Below are 24,675 nucleotides of genomic sequence, written 5' to 3'. Positions count from 1 at the left end.
AGCGGTATTTGTCAGATACAAGATATATATATAGATAGATATACACAAACTGAGGCATTATCTCTCCTCCGACCGTCAAAGAACAAAGCGTAACAAGTCTGTTATTGTTATGGATTGGTGTGACTATTGCACGCATGCGCAAAAGGCACTATGCGCAGGTAGCTAAAAGTATCTCAAGCCAAGTATCTCAAAGTCTGTGCCGTCCATGTAAATGATATACACTTCCTCATCGCTGACAATGCATCTTTTGCCCAGATATACATATATATGTCTGTTTAGCGAGCGAGTGAAGAATTTTGCAGCTTGTCGCAGATCGCAGACATTCAATCAAGCGCAATCGTCTAGCTGTCCATTCTGTCCGTCGGTTTGTCTATCTGCGGGGTTACTTATTTTGTTTTCTTTTTTTCTCAGGTAGACAGGCTGTGCACATTTAAATGTCGCGACGCATCAATGTCACTTCTTTTCGCTTTGTGTACTTTATATGATGTCTCGTGCCTCGCAGCCATGCAGACACATAGACACAATATCTTTCAGTCCGTCCTTGTAGAGGGGTAGGGCATGATCATATCGATGGTCAATATGGGAAAATAACCCGAGGGAGTGATATTCTAGTCAACAGAAATTAGGTTAAGGGATTAACCCAAACGAAAATAGGATGTCTGGCATTGGGAAAATATTTGGATAAGGAAACCCCTAGATAATTGAAAGGGAAATGGGATATTTGTATTTTGATACAGACTTTAAGAGTTAAGGAGATTTATTTAAGGCATTCGGACAGACTAGACAGATTCGAAACAGATTAAATATTATTGTAATGGGATTGGTAAATTTAATTGGTCGCTGAAAAAAGTATCTTTTTTCATTAAAAAAAAATGAAATTCACAGTAAATACAGTTGGATTGAATTTAATTGTTTTCTAGATTTCGTTACTGTAATTTCAGCAATCAACCTTTGGTTGGGACTTCTTGGAACCACATTTTCAAGGGTATTCCCCTGGCCTTCAAACTCAAACCTCTGCTTTGATCATCATTACGATCGTCATCTGCCCAGCACTCAGTTTTATATTCTTGATTCTTGACTTTGCCCGTCCGTCAAATGGAAATTTCCATAAATTGTATAAATTGCTAGAGACACATATGACGTATCTGCTACTGGATGGATGCCCGAGAACTTTCCAACCCGTTGGAAAAACTCGGGGGAAAAAGGAAAAGTGATAATAACCAGTTTGTTGGATGCTGTTTTTGGTGTCTCCTCGTTTTTTTGGGAGTCTAGCCGATTGAGCACAGCTGCGATGAAAGCGAAACCAGGACTAGACCATTGACGATCTGGGCCAGGCTAACTGGCAACTAACCAACTGGCGAACTGGCCATTAAATGGATACCCAAGCAGACGCAGCAGGTGATCGGATGACGGTGTTGACACCACAAAACGGCCAAAAACGGGGCCTGAGATAAATTCCACACTTAATTGCCGGTGCATTCAAATTTTTCCTCGTCGAGATTCTACATTGAATGCATTTTTAGAAAATAGTCTCTTTGGCTCTTGTGATTTTTGTTTCTCTCCGCCACTCTTCATTTCTTTTATGCTACGCGCCTTTTTTTATGATGCATTTTTGTAGCGAAAGCCTATTGGAAAAACTTGTCGCTAGTTTCGGGTTTGGCTGTAAAACAGGTGCTTTCTACGCCGGATTTGATTTTGGGGGTAGGAGGAAGAGAAGGTAGCCTCTTCGAGGTTGGGGGGTCACATTCGGGGGACAACATTCGCTTTGATATATCACATTATAATTGATGGAACCAGAGACCTGCGGCCGCTGCGAATTGCACTCCACGCACTGATGCGATTGCCGAAGATGTCGCCGCTGCGATACGATCCCAAAAAACCGAACAGCGAAACCCAAAGACCATTCCCAATCCCAACCCCAAAACAATGGACCACGTAACACTCGACAGAAGACGAAAAAAAATAAGCGAACAATACATGGATTTCGTTTGTTAACAAGCCCCCTGCCTCTGTGAATCTCGATTTGTTTGGGGGCCCGGCTTAAAGAGAGCCGCCAAGTCGCATTGTATAACACGACGTCGAACAATATGGGTGAAGATAGCATACGGCATACAGCATACAGCATATAGCATATAGCACATGGGGCTCGACAAGAAAAAGGTGGCCCACAATACATGCAATTTGTTTTGATTGTGCGCCAAGGATTATGTCGGTATAGCCTGAGCACGGATTAGACCCATAGAAATGGAGAGAGTTTAACTTTGAAGCAAGTGGCAGCTTTAATATTGTCCATGAAATTATATACCCAACCAAAATCGCATTTTGTTTGCTGGTTAATCAGCCACAACTTCCGAGAACAAAACGCTTTCACCCTCAACGGTAATCAGCTTGATGACCCCCGAGTAATTCCAATCACAGCACACACAATCACAGTGATGGGTAAATAAATAGGAAAGAAAATTAAAATATTCATAAATGAAAGTTTCAAAAAGCTAGGAAATAATACCTTTCGAAATTGGAAAACCAAAATTAAACTTTTTATAAAAATAATATAAAAGAATTTGTAATAGGGCCATATGAATTTCTTTTACATTTGCATATGTTTTCAAGGGAAAACATGAATGTTTTGGATTCAATATATAAATTGTTTCTAACTATATTAATAAGACTAAACTTGGTTTAGCTAGTAAATTGAATTTTGAAAACTGCAGTAAACACATTTACCAACTATCATTTGTAATTACTATTTATTTAACCACCGCTGTTCATCGAAGCGTGATTAAGCAGCTTGGAATAACAACATGCAGGGGGAGTTGGACACTCAACACCTGGCGGTGTAATCAGGACAACCTATACTTGGCTAACGACTGGCAAAAAATGAACTAATTATGCGGGTAATTGCTCCCGATACAGATAGTTAGATACGTTTAGGGGCTGGTGAAGTTACAAGATTCGGGGAGGTGGATTCGGATTCCATGCGGGGACGGGGTTCCAGCTTACCTGCGCGCATTGGTGGCCTGGTGGTGCTGATTATGATGATGAGACTTGGGTTCTACTGGCAATGATTGATGTGCATGCTGCTGATCGTGTTCGAGATGATCGGGTTGGTGGTCATGGTCGTGGTGGTCTGCCTCGGGATCCGATTGATGGTGGCCATTGGCTCCGTTCATTAGATGCGTCCCCGAGCTGAGCTCCTGGCTCCAGCGTTCGAGGGTATCGCGGACATTTCCCTGGTCCAATTGGGTGGTGCTGTCGCAGTCTTCGATCTCCAGATCATGATCGTAGAGGGTGTTCCTGATGGCAGACAATGGTATGTTGGGAGGTTCCACAAACAGACGCTCCGTGTTCACTGGCTCTCCAGCATCATAGTTCTGGACTTCCTGGGAGGCCGATGTGGGGATATTACGGACCGACGGCTCCAGACTCCTGGCCAATCGCAAACTCAGTCGGTTGGATGAGGTCCGGGACAGGGCGATCTCCTCCGGATTTCCCTCTTCCGGTGGCAGCGACGTGGCCTTGGCACTTGGCAGGTTGGTGACCTTGCGGGTAGAGTGTAGTGCCCGCAGCGATCCCTCATCATCGTCGCTACTGCTGCTGCTGCAGCCCGCCGGCAAGTCCTTGGTTGCTCCTTGGACAAGAAGTGGCTGGTGATGTTGCTTCTCCGGTTTCTGCTGCTTGGGATTGCTGCCAGTGCCGCCCGAGTTGCCGCTGCTCATCGGGGGATTGAGGTAGTGATGGTGCAGGGGCCAAAAGGTCGCCAGCTTGTCGGCTGTTAACTTCTCCTGATCAGTCGTCGACGTCTTCAGCTTATCCCGATCCTGACCCCTTTCCTGCTCGTTGCTGCTGCTGCTGCTGCTGCTGCTGTTGTCCAGGTTCTTTTCCTTGCATATTATGTCGTAGAGGGCGCTAATTGGACGCGATTCACTGCGCACGCGCACCGCTCGCCGGGATCGACTGTGGAAACGCTGCTTGTGCCGGCTGGTGCGACCGGATACGGATCCGCTGGGATTAGCTACGCTACTTTGAGGTGGTGTTGGTGGACTAGCCTGCTCTACGGGATTACAACTACTGATGTTGGAGGTGGTGGTGCTGTTGGTGGATGTGATGTTGGGGGAGTGACTGACGACGAGGGGTGGCTCACCACCTGATGTTTCACCTTTGGTAGGGCTCGCAGATCCCTGAGAGTATCTGTAGAAGCGTCCCGGTTCGCTGCCGGTTCTCAGCTGGCTGCGGCGGAGTCTTGTGTGGCTGTCGCTGGACGCAGAGTCGCCACGAAAAAACGTTCCCCTGGCTGGATTACTGATGGGCAGCGGTGGATCCTTGGTGGCCGTAGAGCTTCTGGGAAACGAACGCTGCTCCACCAGCTGGGTGCTGGGTGTACTGTAAACACTGCGATAGTTCTCGTTCAGCGCCCCCACATCCGATGCATTCGGCGTGTGGATCCTCAGCTGGAGATCCGTGTAATAGGCGGGCGTGGTGTGGTGATGAAAGTGCGGATGCTGACCACGATACGACTGGGGTAACGGAGCACTGGACTTTTGCGAACTGGAATCCTCCGAATCTCTCGGTTGCTTCGGCTTCTGTGGCTCAGGCGGCTGGCAGCTAGTTTTGGCAGTGGCAGGTGCTGTGGATAAGTCACTTGAGGCCGCAATGGTTTCTGCAAACGAGAGGGGGAAAAAGAACCATGAGTCAGAGTGGGCTTAATGAAAAGTAATGTTAACTCGTTTCCCCTAATGGCGTTTCCGCTTAATGCAGCAAGATGTCCCCCAACTGGGGACTAACACACTAGACGAAAAATGAGTATTTTCTTTAAAAAAAAATAATCAAATATAAAACAATATGATATCTAAAACCATTGTTTTTGAAATCACTTATAAGGATGCCTAAAAGTATGCAGTGAATTGGGAACTTACGGATTAAATATATATTGTTGCATACATTTTAACACTATTCTTGGTGTTTATGAAATTTCTGTGCTATTCTTAATTAACTTTTTTAAAAGTCTTTTGTCAACAAAAATAAATTAACCCTTAAAAACATGTAGTTATGGAAAGAACATAAATGCACAGGATTTTTTAAATAGACAAAAATATTCAGTGGTTACAGTTTCCTATAAAACATAGCATTTTCCCGAGTGCATAATTCTCCTCTCGTCCCACCCGTGTGTTTGCTTTTCTAATTCACTTTTTCCCGCACCGCACTTGGCGCGTAAAAAAAGCAAATCTTGGCAGCAATTAAATTGCACCTGAGCACTCGGATTAATATATTGCATCTACAACCAACCCAAAACGCCCCCTCATCTTGGACCCCATCTCCGCCCACTAAACACCTACAACCATGTCAAGGTGAGGTGAGGGTTGCCTGCTTTTTATAGCCAAGCATCTGCTCTGGCAATGAGTGCAGTTTTTGTGGGCTTCGTACTTTTGGCAGTGACTGTAAATGTAAATGCAAATCTCATTTGACAACTGCCAAGGCATAAGCGATTAGTTATGCTCTCTGTGCGGCAAAAATAAGGAAGCTCACGAGGGCCTAATTAATCTTGTATTTTCGGGGGAGACATCTCAAACGAAAAATAACCGAATTTTTGTTACAGAAAGTAATGCAACTTATTATTTTATGATATAAACAATTTATTTGACAGCTGCTGCGCACATTTCGAGTGCCAAGAGCCCAAATGGAATTTCACGAATGTGCACAAATAAAATACGAGACTCTTTGGCCAAATGTTGAACAAATGTAAGAGCTCAGCGAATTTTTTCGTATCTAATTTATTATGACAGCCAGTCAGAAATGAAGAAAAAATTATACAAATACAATTAACAGGCAAATAAGAGAGAGTGGGGAGTGATCTTTGGGATATACCTATTTGTCCAGCAATTACGAATGCCCAGTGAAATTCAAATATTGAAACAGTTAGCACATCCCGAGAGGGCAAATAAAAATAAAGCCGCAGCCGTATATCTTATCAGACGATGAGAGCAAACAGCCACAAAGCAAAAGTCAATTTGTAGATCAGAAAAAAGGCAACAAAAAAATAGGTTTGTGGTAGAAAAAACATGATCTGCAGGTAAGTAAACATTGAAAAAAAAGTAATTTGCTATGATACAATATAATCAGTTACGGACTGATTTAAATTACATCAATTAAAAGTGTATACTTTGTTTATTTAAGCTGCAAAGAGTATTATTTTTGGTATGAAATACCATCTTGAACTGTGTGGCAATCTTTTTTTAAGCAATTTAAAATTGCACACAAATATTTGTAATTCAATTAACAGCAAAAAAGCAGACAAGTGTGGGCGAGCATTTGTCATAGCCTAAACTTTATAAACAACCAACACGCACGCCCCTGAACCCTTCCACTCCCAATAGACCCCCACTAATTCCAATCAGCGGTTTAAGGGCTTGTTTAACCCCCTGATGCCCCTCTTTCAGGTCACATCCCACGCTCAATTAAAAAAGAGCTATGGCAATATGTTGCCAAGCGCCATTCCCCGTCAACCTCTGTCTGCCTTAGCATTTTGTTCTTTATTTTGGGTTCTCTTAATTGATTGAAATGTTTTTGTTTCTTTTTTATTTCGTTAAAAGAAATTCCTATCTCAATTCTTTTTAAACAAAATCGCATGGGATTTTCAGCCGCCTCTATTTTTTATCACCTGAGAAACTTTTCTGGGCCAAGTCAAGTGCAAAGAATACATTATAATTGGCAATTATATAGCAAACCGTATAAAGGCAACCAATCTGATGGGACAAGCTGTGCACGTGCTTTGCTATTTTCTTAGAATCGCAAATGTCAAGAGCCACTGTTCACTGAATCGGAAGTATTTGTTACAATCTAGGAAAAATGTTGTCTTGATATCTGACATAAACAAATATTGAGTTTATGGGAATTTTAAGGAGTTTTTTTTTCCTTGGCTGTAAAACAAAGAATGTGTATAAAAGAATATCGAACTCAAAGGTAAACAAAAGACTTGCAAGCTTATCGCTACCCAATTTCCTTACCGGAAAAAACAGAAATAATCGAAAGCAAATATACGCTTTGGTTTCTGTTTTGCCAAACAGGCCAGATACGAGACGATATATTTAAAAATAACAAGACCAAAAATTGCATTCAGGATGACAATGGCCGAGAGTTGAATGCACAGAGTCTTTATAAGGTTTCGCTTATGGAAAACGGATCAAAATGTTCCCAAAAAATATTATATTTCCGACTGCATTTACGCAATGGCTAAATCTGGTCATAAACAAATTGAAAATAAAAATCTTGCAAGGCAAGTTGCCAGCGTGGGATTCTCCAACATATATGAATGGGTTGCATGCCAAAATCCAAATCCAAACCAGAAAAATAAATAAACCAAGTCGTTGGCACGTTGCCTTATGGGTTATATGCGAGAAAACCGATTTGCAAACAGCTTTTGGCAAAAAAGATTTCTTGCAGGCCAAAGAAACTTTAACTAATTATTGTTGGTAGGCAAAAACAGCTGGGAGTTTTGTGTAACTAAAACGCTTCCAGGGACAATAACAATTACACGAACAAAATATAACCAACAGAAGCAATAACAAAACTGCTGTCAACATTTTTGTGGCTTCGTTGCGTTGAATTACCAAACGCTTCTGTGTGTGGCAGCCAACTGATTGATCGATTGACTCTTGTCTTCTTGCGTCTTGTGCCGCAGTCCCAGGTTGCATAATTAATAAGGGGTATGGGCAGAGGGGTGAGGGGAGGAGGAGAGGGCAGGGGCACGGCTTAAACTTGCTGCAAAAATATCATATTGTCAAGGCAATCCCAGTCGGAGGCAGACCAGAAAAAAGGTGCACTATAAGAAATCAAGCTTGAGAATTATGAGTTCATGTGGTATAATTAGCTACCTTATTTTTCTTGAATTGTATCATTTATAAGAACTATCTTTCTGAGCCCTGAATGGAGTTATTAGTATTTTATGGTAGCGTACTTTAAGGATTCGCTTTGAGCTCTTTATTCATTTATTGGTATTTTACTGTAGCTTGCTTTCGGGCACCATTAAAAATGCTTTCAAAACTCTTAAAATTTATATGAACCAAATTATATCTTAAGTCAATCCAACTCTATCATATTTTCCATTTATTAAAATATTTTTAAGAACAGTTCACACTTTTATTATATTTCAAGAAAAACTTACAAGTTCAGCCTTAAATTTATAACAATTGTGTTTCCTGTTAAAAATAGCTTTTAGTTAGTCCTAGTGTTCAATATCATTTACGCTCTACATGCCTCAATGCAACAGAAATTTTAAGTAAAAGCCGATTTTTTTTTGTAAATGTACTCAGAAAAGCCATCCAATGCCTATAAATACGTGTGTGGCTGCAGCAGCAAAAAAAAAAAAATGCAGCGAGGGACGAAAAAAGGCAGAAGTTGAATCAATATTGAGGAAAAAAGTGCATTTTACAGAAGTGGCTGCCTGCCGTCTCGTTGTTTACAGTTTGCAGTTTGCTGTTTGCCACAGAGCAGCAGCACAGGCAGCAAAATGTTGCAACGTCGTTCGGGATTATTTTTAAATGCAAGGGCAAACTGCCCACGACTGCGTCGACTGGCCCCTCGACTTGCCTTACTTTTTTATGCAATAAACACACATTTAATTATCAACAGCCAGAGAACCCCTCATCGACATCGGTCATAAAGTGGCCACGGGTTTTTTGATGGGCTTCTTGGGGAAGAATCTTGGGAAACTCTTAACGAGTGCAGCATCAAATTGTGTAATTTCATGTTTGGCAATCAAAAGCAGTTAAAAGAACGCCTGGGAAGCCGTTGATGGATGTCGATATGTGTGTGGGAGCATCGCAGGAAATTGTGTTAAGTAAAGTTCTTGAGCGTGGGTTGTGCGGGAAGTGGATATTAAGCCAGAGTATCCATCCTATAATTTCTTTAAATGGATACACCCTAGACGAGAGACCCTCAAGAAAGTTGGAGGTTTTAATATTTTCTCAACTTGGTAATCGAAACTTTAAGTTTTTCATGAGTGGTGAAATTGACTTTTACTTGAAGAAAATTGCTTCAATACCAGATAAGCTGTGAAAAGAGTCATGCCTACAGGTTATTTCCCCTTTTGTTTAGTATGCCTCACTCTGTAAATGAAACCATTGATAAGTTAGTTTTATCAAAAACCTATTTATAGATCCCTTTACAATCCTAAATAATTGGTTTTTACCATTTTATGATAGCCAGCGACTCGAAATTAATAAGTTTTAGTTCGGAAACTTAGTTACTCAACAATTTACAACATAATAAATCTTCCAGTTTAAGGGCCGTGGTAAATCATTTGAGGCAAATCACCCCAAATACAAATTAATTCCCCTAAGTAAATTACTTTATTGATAGCCATCGGCATTAATCGGCTTGGCCAAAGTATCTTTCCCGTCCGTTCTGTCCCCATCATTGGATAACAGGTCGCATACACAAATGACCTCTGATTGGAACAACTTTATAAGCAGGTTGAGGAATCGAATTGGATCCCTCTCTTTAGCACTTAAGCCCTTTACAATCAAATAAAATGGCCATACATCAAGACTTAGAGAGAGAGAAATATGTAAAAACAATCGAAATGAAATAAAAGCAGGCCCGGTCTACAAGCACCAACAATCGTGGGGTAAAACAAAGGAACACCGCACAAACCATAGACAAATGACACAATCTTTCTGGGTCCGGGTTCGGTTAACTTCTCTCGCTTTATCAAAAACTTTGGGAGAAAAAAGCTATTTTTTAGACAATAAATGGGTTGGGGCTGTTAAAAAATAACGAAAGACAATACTTCAGCAACAATTTGATGGTAAACAATGCCAATACAAATCGTTAACAGTTATTAAACAATAATCCAGTGGAAAAAAGGTGCATTTATATAGGAAATAACGCAGATAGCTGGACAACTGTTCAACAGAACGACGCCAGCGTTTAAAAATAACAAATTGGAATGAAAACTGATTCTTTCGGGGCAGAGTCTACAAGCTGGCACAACAAACAGTCCAGTGAGACAAAAATTGTTATAAATTGAAAAAAATGTGCAAGCTATCATGAAAAGTTGTGACTAATGTGACTAAACATTCTTAGACACGTTATAATTTTTCGAAACTTTAAAAAAAAATATAACGCTAACGAAAATAATAAATACATATAAGAATGGCAATTAAAAAAAATGGACAAATTTTTGTATGTATTTTTAAAATGTTTCATGATGCTATATGACCTAATATGGATTTTAAGTTTTATGGAATTAAATTATATTTTCTGACGCTTTCAATAACATTTTTTTTAAAATTTACAAAAAATCAATTTCTTTCAGTTTTTAGAAAGACTAAAGTTTATCGGCCTTACCATGAATCTGGATTTGAGAATGATTCACTTGACAAAAAGTCCCTATAAATGGTGTTTATTTACTCATTGAAATGAGTAAAAATATCTCGCCAGCGCACTACACATCTTACAAATGCGATCTTTGAGATTATAAAATGATTTAGCGTCCTAAAAATAGTTCCATCGAATATTTACTTAATTATTTCACTTTTATTTAAGAAGCAAATTACACCATTCACTACAGATCGGTTCTTTCATATCACATGCGAAATAGGGTATCCATTCACGGTCACCTGCAAATCTATCTCATAAAAACACGGCATATCTGACAGATACCCGCTATCAACTGCGATTTAGTCATGTCCGGAATGTATAGATACTAACTGCGATATCGGGGAATATCCATAGTGCCGCTGCTCCTGCTACCGTGTAGATGGTATGGCCAGTACTTTTCGGGGCTGTCCAGATTGAGAACACCCTCTCGTATAAGGCACTCCTTGAGGGCCAGCATTTTATCAGCCTGGCTAAAATTGGCCCGCCCCAAAACGCGGTCGTCTGGCTTCTTTTTTAGATCTAACAAAAAATCTTCTTGCGGATTTTCTTATTTTATTTTAGAAAGTAAGACACACGCGTCAAGTGTTTATTTTGTGTAAAAGCGAAACGATGCTGGGGACTTCTTTCTACTTTTTTTATTTTTTTTTTGGGTTTTCAGCAGCGAGGAGGCTGCACTTGAGGCGAAAATAGAAAAGCGCTTTTCACTCGCGTCAACGTTACAACAAGAGACACTCGACGTGTCGTCTTCGTTTGGTGTTGTTTCAGCAATTTTCTCGTATTTTTTTCGTTTTGTATTTTCCGTTTGTATAATTTCCCAACGGTTTGGCCGTCCGTCTCGGCGCTAAACGATTTTGCGACTGAGCGGCGAGCGCTAGACAAAAGTATCTAGAACTCGGTGCTGCCTGCCGCCTGTGTGTGCTGCGTTTTCATTCTTTATCTTCTACTCGGCGAAGCAAAAGAATTAAAACAAAAAGCGAGCAAGTGTTTGTGAGTATCTGTGTGCCCCGCCGACTGTTTGTGTGTGTGTGTTTTTATTTATTTTTTTGAGAGTATCTGTGTATCGGAGAGCTCCGTGAGTAGAAGAAGCGAAATCAAAACAAAATAGCCAAAACAAAACGAGAAACGTGCTTCAACGGTAACACTGCCACAAGGCGTGAAAAGCCAAGATGCCGGAGATGGAATGGAAATGGATTGGGGGAAAATGGGAGGGGGGTGGGAAAGCTGGGAAAACTCAGCTGCTTGGATGCAAGTGTTGAGTGAGGAAAACAGCCAGAAGAGCAGCAGATCGATGGGTCAGTTGGATAAATGTTGCACCGTTTCACAAAGATATCAAAAAATATTTCCAACAATTCTTAGATGCATAATATTTTTATATATTATTTTTTAAAATATAATTTTGAAAAATTAAGAAAAAATATTTCGTATAGTATTGATTAAAAGGAACATAATATTGTAAGGCTACATTTTTGTATTTAAAAAAAGTTATAGTTTCCTATTCTAAAAATGAAATTGGGTTATAGCTATAAATTATTTTCAAAGTAACTGCCCCAAAAAGGGTTACTTGAAAAAAGGATTAAAGTATAGTACGTTAAAAATTGTTGTAAAGTAATATTTATACATTTTTTTTGTAGCTTAAAAATTTAAATAAAATAATTTTAGACTGAAAGGAACGATGGAAAATTTTTAAAATAGCTAAATAACAATAAAAACACCTAAAAGCACAGAATGCAATACTCTTCCACCTGTTTTAAATTCTAATTATTCCTCTTTTAACAGATGTTCAAGAGATGTGAAACCATCCACGTGCCACTGTAGCACTCGGTGGCATTGCAACGGGACCAACTGCAGATGGCGGGGCATGTCACCATGCCACACCAGCAATCCAATTCAAGCATCGGTGCAGCCTGGGGACTTGCTGGCCAGAAGCAGGAAGGGATCGGGGTGGACCGGAGCATCGTGTGCTCCACATGATGGGTAAACTAGCTGCAGCTAGAAACAAAGCTCATTAAACGGCAGGAGAACCAAAGCCAGAAACAGAAACAGAATTGCGGCAGTGGTATTATCTGGTTTATGAGGTTGGCCAACGGTAAATCCAACTTGGGCAGGGGCGGGGGGCGTGGCAGGGGCAGGGGGGGAGGGGGGTTGCAAGAGCGGACACTAATGAGTGCGTGCCATAATTGGCGTGGCCCAGCTTGGAGGATGCGTTGGTTCAGCTGCCAACTGGAATTGTGGCAACCTGTTTGCGGACAACCGGGCGTATGCTTAATATTCCAAAAACGGCACAGGCTCGATTACCACCACTAAAATGCCACCGAAAATATTTGCTTTTATTTTGTGTGCAGAGAAAAAAAATTAGCACTTTTTATTAGTATTTTATTGACTTTTGTAAAGTTTGTATTTACAATTTTTATTAATAGGTAAATTTCAAATCTTTAAAATACAAACTTCATTTTATACATTTTTTTAGTATGTTGTGAAAACACAACATACACAATGTAGAAAAGTCGTTGAACACCACATAAATATTATTTCTATATGTTTGCTTTAGCAAAATAAATCTATAAAAATTTAATAACAACTAAATGCTCGAATTTTCTTCGAGTGTCCGTAGTGCATAGAAAACTTTTACTTTTGGCAAGCTCACTTTTCAACCTGTGTGACACGGACGTTTTGCAGTATTTATGCCAGTACTTTTTTTTTTGGTAAGGGGGCTTTGTTTGTTTGTGTGTGAGTCTTATGGCAAATGTCAAGCGGTTTTGTGCTTGAACTTTGACCTCCCTTGTACCCCGATAAATTTGCATGTAAGCGAGGGCAACTTCGCTCTCGTTTTCTCTCTTTCTCTCTCGAAGCGTAGGATTTTCACGATTATTATATCAATTTTGATGGGCAAGCCAAGGCGAAACTAGGCGTATGCGCAATCTCGCAGTTCAGGCACGTGGCTCTGGGGTCAGCGCGGAGTGACGTGACCTCATAGACACACACACACACTCGTCTATCCCATGGAGATATCACATCAGAGCCCCGCCAACTAATTGAGTTTCGCTTTTTTTGCCAAGCAAAACAAAAACTTCCGCTGTGGGTGTCAATTTATGTGTGTACTTTATACATTTTGTATGACAAAAGAGCGGAGAAAAGCTGCGAAAACTTCCTGCCACTTAAGCCCCGTGACAAATTGAAACCAGTAAGCGCCACCTAGCATCGGTTGCATCTTGATTTATTAAGCGAAAGCATTATGTTTTGAATACTGTCACTTGTTCCCGTGTGTTTTGATCTCCGATTGTGCTGGCTCGTTTGTCTGCCCACTCGTAATACTCGTATTCCTGCCCGTTCATTTCCGTAATGAGTTTGCACTCCGAGTTCTTTTTATACTTATTCATTACACCCGCTACAAATTGTGTTTACCATTTTGCCTACAGCAGAGGTAGATATAATAGTTCTTTTATATTTTTGGAATTTGTTTATAAATAAAGTGAACAAAACAAATAAATCTCAAAAAAAAAAAAAAAAAAAAAAAAACGTAACCAATAATACAAAGAGAGAAATATCCAAGAACATTATTCTTGAATTAAAAACTTTCGTTCTTAAAAACCGTGTAAGTACATTTTGGTATCAATGTTCTCAGTACTAGAACGAAATGTTGAGAAGAGAAAAGTTAAATTGAGTTTATTTAACTAAATACCGACAATTCAGCTTGATTCGAGCAAAATAAAATCATTTTCAACTTAAAAATGTCGTTCTATTTTTGAGAACATTTTCAACTCAGATAAGAACGTCCGACTCTTCTCTGCTTAGCATTAATATATTTTTGGATTTTTTTGAATAAGAAATGTTTAAGATTTAGTTGATTAAATTATTGAACAACAAAGTTTTCATCTATAAAAAATATTAAAAATAAATAACTGTACTTTAACAATAACCTGCATACATTTTTTTATTCTTATTAAATTCTTTTTACTATTAATTTGCCAAGAACTGTCTGTATTGAACTCGCATCACCCCAGTCATGGCCAAATGCGGCAAGTTGTTTTCCTTTTTTCCAGTATTTGCTTTTGTTGTCTCGTTATCTCGCACTGTTGTTGAACATTTATGATGTAAACATGGGCAGAGAAAGGGGGCGAAAAGCTGTCCATTAGAGTAGGAAAATGTACATGCACGCGGCCAGTTAATTAATTAATTATTAATTCTGCGATTACTCCACCCGCCACCCAGTTGAGTTGAGTTGAGTCCGCCAGTGCTGCGATGTGAGCGACAGTCGAGATTTTTCGCCTCTCATGACGCATGATTTATGCCAATAATTGGGTTTTATTAATATGCAGCATACGTGTCGTATGATTGATGCGCCTGCGAAACGCACTCGCATAATTGAATAATGCATCACACAGGGTTCGCTCTATAACTCAAGTGATGTCAACTGACAAATCTGAGTGGGCTACATGTACTGAGAAAAAATTGTATTTATATTTAAAATATTTAAATTAAAACTATACAGTTCTTAAGTCATAATCTAAAGAATTCCTTGGTCAAACTTAATAAATAAAGTAGAAGTCTTCGATTGAGTTACTCCCAAGAAAATTTCCACAAATTAAGTTACATTTAATTTTGGCCATTTTCTCTAGCCATTTCCTCATATATCCCCTGACTGACATAAACACCAAGAAGTCCGGACACAAGCCAAGTGCGGACTAGACCAAACAAACCATAAAAGTGTTTGCTTTTTGGTTTATCGACCTTTTCATCCATCATTGGCTTCGCCCTTTCCACTCGCAGTTTGACAGCCACTGGCAAGTGAAAAGGAAGGAAAATGAAGGGAAAATGTGGAAAACATTTAGTGGTGCAGCCACAGAACGCATTATTTAGCAATGAAAGTGGATTAGCTGCAAGCACACCTGATGCCACCTGACCGCAGCAACCTACTTTTACTTATGGAGGAGGTGGGCGGCTGCATGGAAAACCATGTCAATGCTTGCCACGCCCATTTAACCAGTTTAAAAGGCGTCATGATAAAGCCAACGGCAGGATGTAGCTGCACTGGGGAAAAATGATCGAAAGAAAATATAGAGACATCTAAAAAGGTGAAATTTACATGAGGGGTACTTTCTTTCATTGTAAAAACAAAGATCTCAAGAATTCGCGTTGTAGGACTTTTTTGGCAAAAAAAAATATAGCTTCTGCAATTTTGTTAAAATTATTTTACCTTTTTATATGTGTACGTTTTTCTTTCCATGTAATACCAGAAAAAGATCCCAAAGAACCCCTGGAGGCGCCAGTTTTTTTTTAAAAGCGAGTAGGCGTAGTGGATCCAAATGGAAAGTGGGCAAACACAAGGTCGCAGGTGGGCCATTCTGATAATGTTTTTCCCGCTTTCAAGGCTGGATGCAGTGCAGCATTGGAAAAGGCCGCGGGACAAGTAATCTACACATCGAATGGTACTCGTTTGCCATCGGGGAAATATCTTGGCCATCATTCAGATTGGACAGGCTGTGATTTCTCGGCTGTCATTGCAAATGCCTGCGATGTTCGCACTTTGGCGCAATTAGCAAAGACAATTAAAGCAGCACAAGAATGAGCAATGAGATGCCAAGTATATAATGTATAGTACATGTGATATAGAGACGGAAAAGAAGTGCACTTAAACCGACACAAAGCGACAAGCCAGAGACACCAAATGCAGTTGCCATGACAGGCGACTGGAAAAGTAAATTAGCCAGAGCGAAAGAAAAAAAATGAAAATGCGGGAAAAACGAGAGAAAAACCGAGACTGAGGAAGCGACTTGGTAAAGAAATAACTTGATCAACAATGTTAAGGCATAATTGCGCAGCGCCATTTAATCACAATTAAATTATATTTAATTTGCGGCACATGGCAAGAGCAGAAGCTTTCTAGAACAGACACAACAGGATATCTAGGAAAAGTCAGCGAGGGAAATTTCAAATTGCAGCTTAGTGTTAATTCGCGCTTCCTTTGCAACTTTTACTGCTTAATAAATGCTTTTATTAGAGTACGGAAGGCAGGAAAAACAAATGTAGTTTTGTTCCTCAGAAAAATAGTGGAGATGCCTCATTAACTGAACTAAAAACGTAAAAACATTTATTTTCTATTTAATATTTCTATGTAGTATAAATAAAATATCATCGAGCTGAGTTTTATTTAAATGGAAAATAAAAAAACTATATATTAAATTTATTTAAAATGTTTGTTCTTAAAAATAATATGTGAATGTCTGTTTTAATCTGCTTGGTATACCGACTACAATACTTAATCCAAAACTTACAGGAAATATTTTTAATTATACCTTCTTAACACTTCTTTTTTTATTTACTGCGAAATTGTTAATGAACTCGTAGCTGGAAATCAGCTTGGATGCTACCTTGAATTCCCCCTATACTTATATAAATACTTCTCTGCGCTTTTTCCAGATAAGGAATCACTTTGCTGATAACTCCAGCCCACAAATGATGCTGATGATGACGTTGATGCCATGTGGTTATCCGTTGATGCACTGACGAACATTTCTGACATTTAACCGCTGACAGTAAAAACCCGGCAAAAAGAACCATAACTTTTTCCTTTGAGCAACTCAAATTTATTCGTCTTTTTCGAACAACTGCGGCGTAAAGTGAGTAAACATTTTTTTGCTGTGGGCGCCGGAAATAAATTGTGGTACTTTTTCATTTCGGATATTTTATATATTTTTTTTTTTGCAAGTCTAGGGATTAAACTATTTTGTGGGCGGCTGTAAATGGATTTTGCATAAGCCAAAGTGTTGAATAAATAATAAATCATTGAGAATGCAGGAAATTAGCATATAAATGTCTGGGGAATAACAGTTGACCATTAAAGGTACGGATTTAGGCGACATTTTAATTATGAATTAGGTTGTTTATTCAGTTCGCCATGAAAGATTCTCTTCCATATCGTACCACTTGACATGCAAAGTCCGATAAAGTGACTAAGCCCAAACGAGTAATGATGTCATTATTGGTTCGGTTTATTTATCCATGAAATTGGTGTGCCCACCTTAGCGGAAAACACTAAAAGTCTTATCTAACAAGGCGCTTTGTTGGCTCACAATATTTATTTTTTGCAACGTTCCCAGTATTAGGGTCAAGTTTGCCTTTACACAACTATATATGTATACTCGAGGGTATTCGCACTTATTTCTTTATTTTGTTTATATTACCATCACCATTTTCGTTACGTATTTTTTCTTTCTTATTTTTCGCTTTTCTAGGCGTTTTTCCTCAAGTGCGAGCTGTCTTTTGTTGCTTTCAATTGAAATTTCATCGTCAATGCACGTTGCAAATTACGTGGCACTTGAAGGTGACAGTAGTGCATTTTCTGATGACTTGGCGTTCTAATGCACTTAGAAAAAACAGAGGAAATATTAAAAATAAATGATTTCTAAAAATCCAGTTTTGTATACATTGAAGCTGTCGCTCCCATCAATAAACCACAAATCATTCGAAAAACTACCAGTTTTATTGTGGTCTGATGTTTAGGGCCACAAGTTCAAAGTACTACAGCGACTTAATAGCAAAAACAATGTTGCTAATTTTATCAGCTCCGAAAAAAAGTGAATGAATTGCAAATTGAGTGCAAATCACGAGCAGATAGCAAAGCGTTTGGAAAATGAATCATGAATGCAAGCAAATCTGTTGCAATTGCCGCTGCGCCTGGGAAAATGATCACAGAAATGCGAAAAACAAATTCGATTGTTTGCAAATTGAATTAGAGTGCTGCTAAATAACACGATAATTGACTTGTGATGAAGCCGACCGCTGATGATGTCATCGTGGATGGTCGGATTCCCTTGGGCCAAGTTTAAAGCATTTGTGTGAATGATGAACCAGTTCCCATTTCGCTTAATATTTTCTCCAACCTTTTCCCACGACTGTGCATAAATTTAAGGCGCCCATAAAAACCGTTCAAGATTGTCAATTAGAAACAGTGCGAAGTGAACACTTTTCCATAAACGGACACAGGCATAATTGATTGATCAATAAACTAAAATTTATATGCAAATTGTTCCAATTACGAAGCGTTAAAAAACACAAATCTGAAATCAAAGCAGTTATGCAATGAAGACGCTGAGAGATGGTAAAACAAAACAAAAACAGACGGGAAAAAACGAAGGGTAAACAAAAAATATGCAAATATAAAATGCAACTTCATTTCATTATGCTTGAATAATTGTGAGTGGAAATTTGAATGCAATTCAAAATGAAGATGAGGCTGCCAAGGAGTGAAAGAGATTGTTTGAAATATTAATTAACAAGGCGTGACATAATAATCAAACCCAAAGCGAACAGCAAAAAAGATATCCGCTCTGTCAAGATATAGGAAATATGAATAATCCGATTGGGTTTTTATCAACACCCAAAGCAAACAAGAAAGAAAGCTAATGATTATTGAAGCTACCATAATTTACACAGCGATTAAGTTTAATCTAGTAAAAACTCTTTGAATGTGGGTAAATAGATGAACCATTGACCGAAAGAAAAATGGAAAATGTAAGTCAAGCGTTTTTGCATTATTTTGAAACTTAAGGTTTTGCTGTTATAACGGAAGGGTTTTCTCTTATTTAAATAGAAAATGGTGATTGGGAGATGGAAAAAGTATAGAATAAATTTATTAAAATAAGGAATAAAAAAAGAAATTAATTAAATAACTTCCTTTTATAATCACTTAAAACGGTGTCGTTAGGTATGCAATTAAGAATGAATTCATGGATCTTCGGTTTCATAATATAATGTTGCATACTTTTAGACACATTTTTATGTAATTTCAAACGTTTAGTAATTTCTGTGGCAATGTCGTATAATAATTAATATCATTTCTTGTTTAAAACTGATACTGGCATTTTCAAAGAAAATATCATTATTTATCAATAACCAAATTTCACTTCTGATACGTTATTGGTTTCCCCTCCAATAATCACCATTAGCTTCATCATCATTTACTTGCGTGGGCTCTTTTTGATGTCCAATGTCGCATATTGACTTGAAAGTTTGCCAACTGTGCCAAAGTTCCGACGGAGGAGATGGGGAATGCAATATGAAAGTTATGCTTGCAATGCACTTACTGGGGGTGGTTTTTGGGGGTTTTAGGGGATGCAGAAGTAGGTGGGCTTAGTGTGCCAAATAGTTTCGGAAGGGCAGTGAAAATATGCAAGCAGGAGGAAGTGCAAGTATGGAATTCAATTATTGCTAAGTGCCCGAGAGCCGGAGAGCTTTAAAGGCGAAATAATAGTATTCTTTGGATGCAAGTTTATGGCGCTCTTAGCACCGAGAGTTGTGTAATCCAAATGCGGTTATGGCATATGCTTTTAAGCACCATTGTCACTTCATTTTACACCAATTTGAGGGCTTTCTCGTCACTCAGCATCAACTTCCCATCAATTTGTAATCCCATTCCGTTTTTCGAACCTCATTCATTCGGTTGTCAAAGGAAAGTTCATTACCAACCCCTGGAACCCAATACCACTCAAACCCATCCCCCTTTAATTTCCCTTTTTCCAATAAGGTCGACAGACGAGGGAGCTGTCAAAAATTGTATCCCTCACACACCGGCACAAAAGATGAGGCCACAAAGAGCAAACCAAGCTGAAAAGTATCTTTCCAAATCGTATCTTTCGATGCCACATTGACAAAGGCTCATTGTCGTCAGCTGCTGTTGGTGCACGAATCATGGCTGAGTGCCCCCGAAAACGCTAGCCAAAAATGGCTGTCAACGGAAATTCGTTGAGTCCTGTCACCTGACAGGCGATCTGATCCTGTCATGGCCCGATGTCCTTCTCCATCGGTCCAAGTGCTAGTCCTGGTCCCCAATAGGCCCCAAGTGCTTATGGCACATTTAGCTCTCCCCTATATTTGTTTTGTTTGTTTACTTAATAGATGTAAGGGCTTGAGCTCTGCTGTGTGTATTATTGACAGACAGAGTCTAAACAACAACAGCTCTAAGGACAGTACATGGAAAAGAAATTGTCCTTTAATATACTATCGCTCAAAGAAATAACAAAAAACCAAACATTTTAACAATCGAAAGAGAGGTTATCTTACTGAAAATTCAACCAATATGTAGGTTCTACACATTTTTTATAATTTTTCTTTTTTAAGAGAGCTTATAATCATTTCTTTCCATTTTCTTGCTCTAATTGTTCTAAATCGATAATATATCGAAATAATCGTCGATAAACAATTATTTTAAATATTGAATTTAAATCAAATTAATTTTACTTTAATATATTTCTTTATTATTTAACATTATTCTGAGCTCATGTTACAAAAATCGAGTGTCGATAAATTTTTTACAAATTTTAAGGTGATTATCGGTAATGTAAATCCATTAATATTGTAATTTTTCCTGAGTGGAGGCCAACAAAGGGGATTCCACTGACGCAGCCTGACATTTGTTACAATCGGCGAGTAGTGGGTGGTTCTCACTGGGCGAAGGATGGGTGGTACGGCGGGTTTTCGTCAGTCAATTGAGCTGACAGCTCACAGGAAGTAAACGAGGGGAAAGGAAATTCCAGCGGAAGGAAGACACACTCACTGATGCGACAGTTTTACATAGCATTTGGTGGGGGTTGGGAATTGGAGGGAATGAATCTCCATTTGCTGACGTTGAAAAGTCGAGCGTTTTGTAAATGCTATTTACGGATTTATCGATCGCATTAATACGTTAAAGTGCTGGTAAGAGAAGCACGCTTTCTAAATTGGCTTTAAATTTTTAATACTATTGAAATTAATCAATGAAAGTGAACTACTCTCTGACTTTTGGCATTTCTGTTTCGACTGACAGTTTGTCAATCTGTTCCTACATTTTGTTGATCCTTGGGCATTACTCATACGCCACGTTGACGGCACACACATAAATCACCTACATTTCCAACTTTCGTTGGCTGTTGATGGCGACAGGAAAATTCCGCAATTAAGCGAAGCAGAAAAAAATCACAAGAATGAGATTTATTAAGCGTAAGCAAAGGAATAAAAACGAATAAATTTTTGTTTGTCATAAAACAGGGGGGCATAATCGCGGAAGAAGGCCACCATCGCGTTGTCTTGGCAATGGAATAGCCAAGATAAAGTGGGTGGGCGGCTGGTTGGGTGAGCCAGACTTGAAGGTTATTCTTGGAAAGAAAGATAACCCCAACCAACTCTGAAAGTCAAGAAGAAAACATTTCAGTGGGGGAGCGCAAGTCGGGTGACCTTTGGGGCGCTGCAATTGTTACCAGAGAAACTTTTGGTTTTGGCCATGGCCATAAATGAAAGTAAAAGGTCGCTTATTGTTAGGGGGATCTCTTAAAGAGAACCCTTACCATCCACAAGTGGATCCACATATGCTAAGAGCTATTACTTACATTTTAATTAGGTCTAGATTAGCAGAGAATGAAAGCTGCAAGTTTTATTCAAGCCTATGTATATTCAACACGAACTATATTTAACTAACAAACTACTATGAATTTTCTTTCCACTCGAATGACCAAATAATTAAAATTTATACGCAAACTTTCGATGAAAAGTAAGAGGTCGAATATTGTCAAAGGAAAATGAAATTGAAAATACTAACCATCACCAAGCGGAACCACATTTTCTAATTTTAGCAACGCCCCCACACACAAAGTGAAAGGACTAGAAAAAGTAGTGTAATAAATGAAAATTAAATGTATTACGGTTAATTATTGACTTGCTTGTGGCTCGGAATAATTAAGCAGAGCAGTGCTGCGTTTCCGAAAACCAGATACAGATACAGATACGCATAGATAGAAAGATACATCCCATCGACGGTGGTAGTAAAATTTTATGGCATTTCGCTGATGGCTGCACAAAACAGCATTTTGTGCTGCATTTTAGCCAGAGCCAGAGCCAGCTGAACAATTAACGCGCTCAGGGGCCACACAAATTGTAGTTTTGCTGTTAAAAGTCCGCCAAAAAGCCAACCGCCAACAGCCAACCACCACCAACGGCAAAAAGTGCAACAAATTCCTTGAATTTCGTAATGGAACGAATAAATTCTAATGATGGCAAATAATGAGCGGAATTTTTCGGAAAATCGTTGCGGAAAATTTGATTTGCAATTGGGCATTGTGCAATTCAAACAATTCAAAGTAACCTTCGAAAAGAAGTTGTATCAATTCTATAAAAATTGAAAGAGATAATGGTTGGTGGAAATGGCAAAAACTACAAATGAGTGCAGAAAAATAAAAGCTGAGCATTATGTGGGTTTTTGATAATGGAAAATAATTTCCGGTAAATAATCCATTTATAATGGTCCACATACAACAATAGCTGGCAAATTGAATTGACCATTATTTTGAATTGTATTGATTTTTGTGGAGGCAAGAATAATATATTTTGGTGTTTAGTTTGATTTGAGTGTCAGCAAACATTTTTAATTTTTAAAGCTATCAGAAAGTATTTTCTAATCAGAAGAGTCAAATTAGTTAGAAAACCTTAAAACCAAAAAAAACTTTCGAAAATTTAATTGCAATCGGTTAAATGCAGTTGAAAGTTGGTTTTTGCCATGGCAACAACACTAACAAAAAACAAAATAGTAACAATAGTAGTACAAGCAACAAAACAACAACAAAAGGGCGTGCAAACAAAACGCACGCCTCAATGCCCCAAATCCAACAACAAAAGTCCCCCAACAAGAACGGTACAACAACAAACGAACTGCAGGTGACTCCATCTACCTCACCACCCCTTTTAGTATACTCCCCACCACTCTCCATCTATACATATATTCAAGAAAATGGTTTATCATAATAAAATAAACTTAAATATATTTTTTGAAATTTCTTTTTGAAAATATTTTAGAAAACAATCATTCTTTATAAATAAAAATAAAAAATTAGGTTTTTTATTTATGATCAAAAATCCAATAATTTACACTCTATTTTAAATTTAGTACATTAAAAAAATCATAATAATCATAATAGAACACCATTAAATACAACTGTTGGGATTTAATTTTGAAAATAAATTCAAAAACCATCATTCTGGTAATAAGGTTTTGATTTAGGGCATCAAAAATAAATATATGTAGATTTTTTTTTTTAGTTAATGCATTACAAATATTTTAAACATAAATAAAGAAAAATATTTTTTTGCCACTTCATAAAGTCTAGCAATAAAGAACTATTATCTTGAACACAGCTGTGTGTTGTTCTGAGAGTTCAGATGGAAAAAACGCGATTCTTACGCTCGGCGAGCAGTGAGTGAATTAAATTAATACAAATTCGCGCAATAAAACGCACATGAAGAATGTGTCCATTTATATTTAAAGTAGCTTAAGCTAAAAATAAAGACTACTTTTGATAAGCCGCCAGCTAAAAATAGCAGGGGAGAGTGAGCGAGATGGAGAGCGTAAGAGTGACAGAGCAGGTCAGAGGCTTAGTGCCCTCTCGCTCCCTCTTTGTCGGTCAAGTGTAGATCCGTAAAAAAAAACAAAAATAAGCCGAAATTAGAGCTTTAAATTTACAGTTTCTACAGCTTTATATGGGGGCAAGAGGGCAAAATCTCAATCTGTCACATTCTATACTCTTTTTGGATTCCCTTTTTAACTTTCCAAAGAAATAACATCACTCAAAACAAAATAGTACACCTTTAGAAGTTAAAAATATTTCAAATTATTCTAAGACGTTTTAAGATATGTTTTAAGTTATATTATATAATATATTCGACTACTAGTCATTATTGAGATGCCTAGCAGCAAAGCAATTTTTTAAAAACAAAAAACATAAGTTTTTGTATATTATAAAATTAGCAGATGTATAATTATCTTAGCAAATTGTCGCAAATTTTTTCTATTAATATTTGCGGTTTAGGATTGAATGTTTAATTTTCATTTAACATAAATTAAGGTATTCACTTGATAGCTATGTACATTTATCTGCCAGATGTCTTCATATTTACCTACAAATGCAGACAACTTCTTAAGGATTCCAATTCTCCTGTTACTCAAATACTTTATACATCATTAAGTCACAAACATATCATATGTACTAGGTTTTGTTTTGCAATCTGTTTTGTTTTTTTGTTATAATATTTCACCACATGCAGTTTTCATATCAACATTTTTTTTCGTATTGTCTTATTTCTTTTTTTATATATATATTTTCGTACTGCCGCAACTCTATGCGAGTAAATCGAGCATGACAATAAACGAAACAATCGCTGCAGATTTGAAACGCATTGCTAAACTTGTTTGCGGCAACAGCAACAACACACACAAAACAACAACACGCGGCTGGAGCGGAAACTCTGATCAGAACAGAAACAGAACTCTCCAATTGG

General features: G+C 38.3%; 1 protein-coding gene across 15 annotated transcripts in view; it reads right to left on the bottom strand.

Moving 5' to 3' along the window:
• The window catches only part of LOC119554215 (supervillin), a 126,194-nt gene that overhangs the window by 57,671 nt on the left and 43,848 nt on the right, over positions 1-24,675 (bottom strand). For 12 of the 15 annotated variants that reach the window (XM_037865021.1, XM_037865028.1, XM_037865031.1 and 9 more), the window contains exon 3: positions 3,001-4,657. In XM_037865021.1, the coding sequence (XP_037720949.1) occupies positions 3,001-4,657 (1,657 nt within the window). Of the gene's footprint in view, positions 1-3,000; positions 4,658-10,707; positions 11,228-24,675 lie in introns of those variants that run through there. The other 3 variants (XM_037865029.1, XM_037865040.1, XM_037865039.1) reach the window with 1 other exon arrangement.

Source organism: Drosophila subpulchrella, chromosome 3L (genome assembly GCF_014743375.2).
Source record: "Drosophila subpulchrella strain 33 F10 #4 breed RU33 chromosome 3L, RU_Dsub_v1.1 Primary Assembly, whole genome shotgun sequence".
Taxonomy (NCBI): domain Eukaryota; kingdom Metazoa; phylum Arthropoda; class Insecta; order Diptera; family Drosophilidae; genus Drosophila; species Drosophila subpulchrella.
The sequence above is the reverse complement of the archived record's forward strand: the minus strand, read 5'-3'. Positions and strand labels throughout refer to the sequence as shown.